This window comes from Neltuma alba, unplaced genomic scaffold (assembly GCF_004799145.2).
Source record: "Neltuma alba isolate B1F8T4 unplaced genomic scaffold, ASM479914v2 tig00010560_pilon, whole genome shotgun sequence".
NCBI lineage: Eukaryota > Viridiplantae > Streptophyta > Magnoliopsida > Fabales > Fabaceae > Neltuma > Neltuma alba.
Genome location: NW_021635427.1, coordinates 1,073,618 through 1,078,930, shown reverse-complemented (window position 1 = coordinate 1,078,930; position 5,313 = coordinate 1,073,618). Strand labels below are relative to the sequence as shown.

At 32.0% G+C, this 5,313-nt stretch overlaps 1 protein-coding gene across 4 annotated transcripts; it reads left to right on the top strand.

Annotated features, from left to right (window-relative positions):
- Nucleotides 1-810: 810 nt before the first annotated feature.
- On the top strand, nucleotides 811-4,703 carry LOC114757118 (transcription factor BHLH089). Of its 4 annotated transcripts, none has more exons than XM_028946111.1 (7): nucleotides 811-945; nucleotides 2,356-2,699; nucleotides 2,804-3,007; nucleotides 3,342-3,407; nucleotides 3,649-3,717; nucleotides 3,823-3,894; nucleotides 4,137-4,703. In XM_028946111.1, the coding sequence occupies exons 2-7, from the start codon at nucleotides 2,361-2,363 to the stop codon at nucleotides 4,263-4,265; spliced, it is 879 nt and encodes a 292-aa protein (XP_028801944.1). In that variant the 5' UTR covers nucleotides 811-945; nucleotides 2,356-2,360; the 3' UTR covers nucleotides 4,266-4,703. The 4 variants fall into 4 exon arrangements, with proteins under 4 accessions (XP_028801944.1, XP_028801941.1, XP_028801943.1 ...); XM_028946108.1 differs by having other exon boundaries at nucleotides 2,336-2,699; XM_028946110.1 differs by having other exon boundaries at nucleotides 811-967.
- The last annotated feature ends 610 nt before the right edge of the window (nucleotides 4,704-5,313 follow it).

Genomic DNA, 5,313 nt, shown 5'->3' with positions numbered 1-5,313 from the left:
TTATAATCGATTGATAGATTGGTTCACACTAGCACTTCCATGTAATAACACTATCAAAATAATCTTATGACAAAAATAGCTTTAGGTACCCAGTTAAATTAACATTAAAATTATTAAATCCCGATAGATAATTTACTGTAAGAAGTTTCCTTTACATTAGTTCAAGAGAAAAAGATAACCTATTCAGATCTTTCTTATGTAATAATTTTTTTTAAAAAAATAGATTTCACTGAAATTCGTCAGATAATTAAAAAACTGTAGAAAAAGGTATCCAATAAATATTCAGTGTTCAATTTTTTTCCCCAAAAAATACAGTTGTATCATTGTGGTCCTTTTGCTATATAAATAACACGCAATTGATCATACCTAATATTTTACCCAAATGAATAAAAATCATAATGACTTAAAAAAGTATAAGACACAACACTTTCTGCTTTCTGACAAGCCAACTCAAGCTGTCGTTTTATGGTTTCATCTACCAATTTTAAGTGCGATTAAACACCCCAAACATAAATAATAATATTCAGATTTTGCAGTAATAAATATTTAATTATTAAATAATTTGTACAAACCTTATTGATGCTCTTCATCACATGCTCTTGTCTAAATGGGCCATTGCTTTCACTATCGTATATGATTCCTAACTGTTTACTTTATTGTCACTGTTCTTTACCCCTGTTTATTTAATTAATTAATTAATTATTTTTATTATTTTTATTTTTATTATTTATTCAATGCCAGCTTGCATATATTGGATAAATCTAGCCCATCTTCTGAGGAAACACGTTCTTCTCTCTCCCTTCTTCCTAACTCCCACGCATTTGAGAAAGCGCCAGATAGAGCCGAAGCCTCTCCAGTGTCCGGTCCGCCGTTTGAGATCAAGGCGACGGCCGCGGCGGTGGCGGCAATAGGAGACATCATCAAAGGAAGGATCATATGGATGAAGTACTTCATTTCTCTTTCTCATGTATGATTTTCATCATTTTCTTTATAAATCAGATCTGTTTGTTGCTAGATATGTGTCTGTGTTTGATATTTCTTTCTTCTTCTCCTTCTTCTTCACACTCTTGTTTTGTTGCTTTTGGCTCATGCTCGGCCTGATTGGTTTTTTATTAAGAAGAATTACAATGAGGTCCCAAACAAGAAAAACAATTGAAAAATAAGTTCTAGAGGCTGTCATTCTCTATTATAACACTTGTTATTATAAGCTGTTGATATTGTTATTAGGATTTTTTGATAATTATATCTTTTTTATAAGACTTGATTGTAATTTCTCTTTTTTATTACCCGAACTACTGATCAGTAGTTTCAATGCAAATAATTTAAGACTTGCACACGCTAAATGAAAAGTAATTTTCAGCATCGGTAATTTTTAACAAAAAAATTAATATGTAAAAGAACTTATCTTAACTTCTGTCCTAATTATAGGACCTCGTTTGTAATCTATAAATAAGATTTTATAATTAGGACAGGAGGTGATATAATGTTAAAATTTGAAAAAAGAAATTAATTTCATTATATTTTGCTATGTTTTTAACATTAATACATATGACCTGTTGCCAATAGGTGTACAATACTATATTTATAACACTCGAAAATAAGATATATGATACCTATAATATTCTTATTAATATTACTCTTTCTGATGCTCTGTATTATAAGATATAACTTTTGAGATAAGTATAATCCCATTTATACGGTACACATAATGAATATTTGAAAATTTAATTACATGTTACGATATCATATTATCATTAATTATCTATTTTTTATTCATTTTCTTTATCACTCACTTCTAGAAAATAAAATACATTTTTACATATTTATTGATTTTAAGAAACTTTAAAAAACTTTTTAACCTACCGAATTCAGTTATTTGTATTATATGGTAATTAATTATTTTCTGGCGACAACTACCGTCTAAGCATTTGCATTACCCGCCAATACGTATTGAACTACTGTTAAACTTACATGTTTCTGTTCAATATTTTCATTTACAGATTTGGGAATACATTTAATTTTCTAATTTTTAATTATATATAAATAAAATTATTGCATCCCAACTTATTATTATTATTATTATTATTATAATAGATGGGGCATAATTCATTGCCACATCATATAAATGAAACAAAAATAAGACTCAAAAATCCAGGAGTGAGGAGTGTAAGACGTTACAAGATAGTTATTTATTTACTTTTTTGACCTTCTGCTTGTTTCATCGGAAAAAAAAAATATCAAAGAAAGGTTCATATTGGATTGGACTAGTTAACTTGTGGGCCACGCCTGTGTATCCAACAAAAAATTAATTATTAATTATTAATTATTAATTCAGATTGGTGGGGATGGATCCAGGAGCTATGATGAACGAAGGTTCATTTGTGAACGGGGCGCCTAATACGACGCCGTATAATCTGGCGGATATCTGGCAATCACCGATGAACATTGGTGCGGGTCTCGGAGATTCCGGGGTCGGGTTGGGGTTGAGGAGGCCACAGTTTGGGCACAATTTGGGGCTGCCACCGTTTAGTGATTTTTCGGGTCATACGAATCGAGATGTGCCCCGTAATGATCAAACCAGCTCGGAGCAGAGAGGTAATAATAATGATGATCATGGAGTCAATAACAATAAGAAGCGTCGTGATTTCGAGGATGAGTCCACCAAGGCCGTCTCCACCAGTACTGACAGTGATGGCATGGTATTCTATTTCCTACTATTCATGAACTGTTTTGGAAAAAATGAATATATCTGTAATGAGAATTTCGATAAAAGAGTGACGAATTCTGAACTTAAATCGAGTAGGATGATGGTGGTGAAGGAAAACGGCTTAAAGCTTCAGGGAATAAGAATGAGAGTCGAGACACCAAAGCTGAAGCACAACCCAGTTCAGGAAAGCCTGCGGAGCAAAATAATCAGCCACCTCCTTTTGAGCCTCCTAAGCAAGATTACATTCATGTTCGAGCAAGAAGAGGCCAAGCTACTGATAGCCACAGTCTAGCAGAAAGAGTAATTGATTCCTACCCTTTCAGTTGCTTCCTTGTTTTATGTACTTATTCCATTCAGTGAAATAATAACTTGGTCCCATTCTTAAATTTTTTGCCCCTTAAGCTTAGTCGTTAAAAATTAGTGAGCATGCTACTTATTGCCAATTGCCATATAACAAACTTCTTGTACTTTAGTTATTTTGTCATGAACTAACTTACTTGTACTCAGTGTTGTTTTAATATTAAAGTTAATTGGGCCTAATAATTTAAATAAATGTACTTCTTTTCCTTTAATTGATCTTTTTAAACAATAGAGTTCTTAACTAAGTTCATCTGTTTTGGAAATTGTTGGACAGGCTAGAAGGGAGAAGATAAGCGAGCGGATGAAAATTCTTCAGGATTTGGTCCCTGGCTGTAATAAGGTATGATTTTGCTAATCGTTGAGTTTTTACTTCATGCGCAATTTCAACTTGAAGTAACCACAAAAATAGATAAATCGGATGACTGAAAAAGAAAAGAACTAAAATTATTCTTCAATATTAGTATTCCTATATATATGCTAACATGAGAGTGTTTCTAAGACTGCTGAAGATATTCTTATAATCAGTATTGTGAACCATGTTTTGTATTACGTTTTAAGTAATGATGCTCGCTTGAATTTAGGTTATTGGGAAAGCACTGGTCCTTGATGAGATTATAAATTATATCCAATCATTACAACGCCAAGTTGAGGTATGAATCCTTTTTTTGATGTTGGTATGCGGACTACTTAAATAGAAAACTTTATTTCTAAATTTAAGGCTAAATTTGAGATTTCTGACATTCTGGTCGTCACAGTTCCTATCTATGAAACTTGAAGCTGTAAATTCAAGACTGAACTCTGGCATCGATGTCTTTCCTCCTAAAGATGTAAGTCCTTAATCGCTACCGTAGTCTATATAATAATTGTCTATGTAATCTAATTAAATTGAATGCTACTTGAATTTTTATCGTTTCATTTCAGATTCTATTGGTTAGTCATGATTCATGAGTACTTTTACACATACTGCTTCAATTACAATGACGTATCATTGAAAATGAGCAGCAGGTTTCAATTCTTTAATTATATTACAAGATCTTAACTCTTAATGGGTTATAAACTTTTGTTCCAGTTTGGTCAACAATCATTTGAAGCGGCTGGCATGGCATTTGGCTCACAAGCTACAAGAGAGTATAGCCGGGGCTTATCACCGGAGTGGTTACATATGCAGGTAGGTGGTGGTTTTGAAAGAACGTCTTAGTCCATGAGAAGTCCTTTGTGCAACACCTAGTAATAAAATGCATAAAGGGGTGTGTATCTATATCCTTCTTCAATAGCTGCCAAGAAAACATATACCCAAGATATTACGTCGAATGATTAGACACCTTCATTTCCATTTTCTACACCAAGCATGTGGAAGCTATTATTGTTTTGCAACTGGACTGCTTTAAGTTACTATCTGTGCATCCCAAGTTGTTCGTCCTGTGTTGGAAAATGAATTCATTTGCTCAAATATGAAGCATAGTAGTGGAATATATAAGTATAGATTTTCCGTTGCTACTACTCAACAAATCCCTTGAAATGAGTATTATTCTTGTAAACGAATTATGCTGCATGTTTACTCTGAATACATAATGCTTATATGTTGTGTAATGGTCTCAACATTAATGTTTGTTTGTGAAGCGATGTTGAATAATTTACGCAAACACGGTACTGTTTTTTTTTTTCCCTTAAAAAAAAAATTTTTTGGGTTTACTTTGAGAGAAGATCTCTATGAGTGGATCAATAGATAAAAGTATATAGTATTGATATTATGAGTAAGGTTTGCTTAGAAGTAAATTAAATTTATAAACATTAAGTTAATTATAAATGTATTTGACCAACAATCAAAGCGGATTATAATCTATTTGATGGCACTTAAGTGAGGCTTTGGATTCCAGCTTTGTGAATAAAAAACAAAAATTACTGCAATGACTGTTCGGTTCAAAAAATCATAGGGGATATAATGAAATGTAATGTAACCGAATTATGATTATAGAGCATTATGTGATCAAGAAATCATGAAATGAAATTTATATTTTATTTAGACAAAAACAAAAATAAATGTAAAATGATCTTTTTAGCTCTATCATGGCAAAAAAGGTAGGGGTATAAATGTCAATGTCATTTATAAAGGGTATAATTATCTACATATTAATTTAGGCAAGCTTGAATTTGGACTATAAGTTATGTAATGGGTATCATGTTATTTATAGTAACATGTTGTTCTCGGGATTGCATTTGATTATTTAACTGTACCAACCAAACAC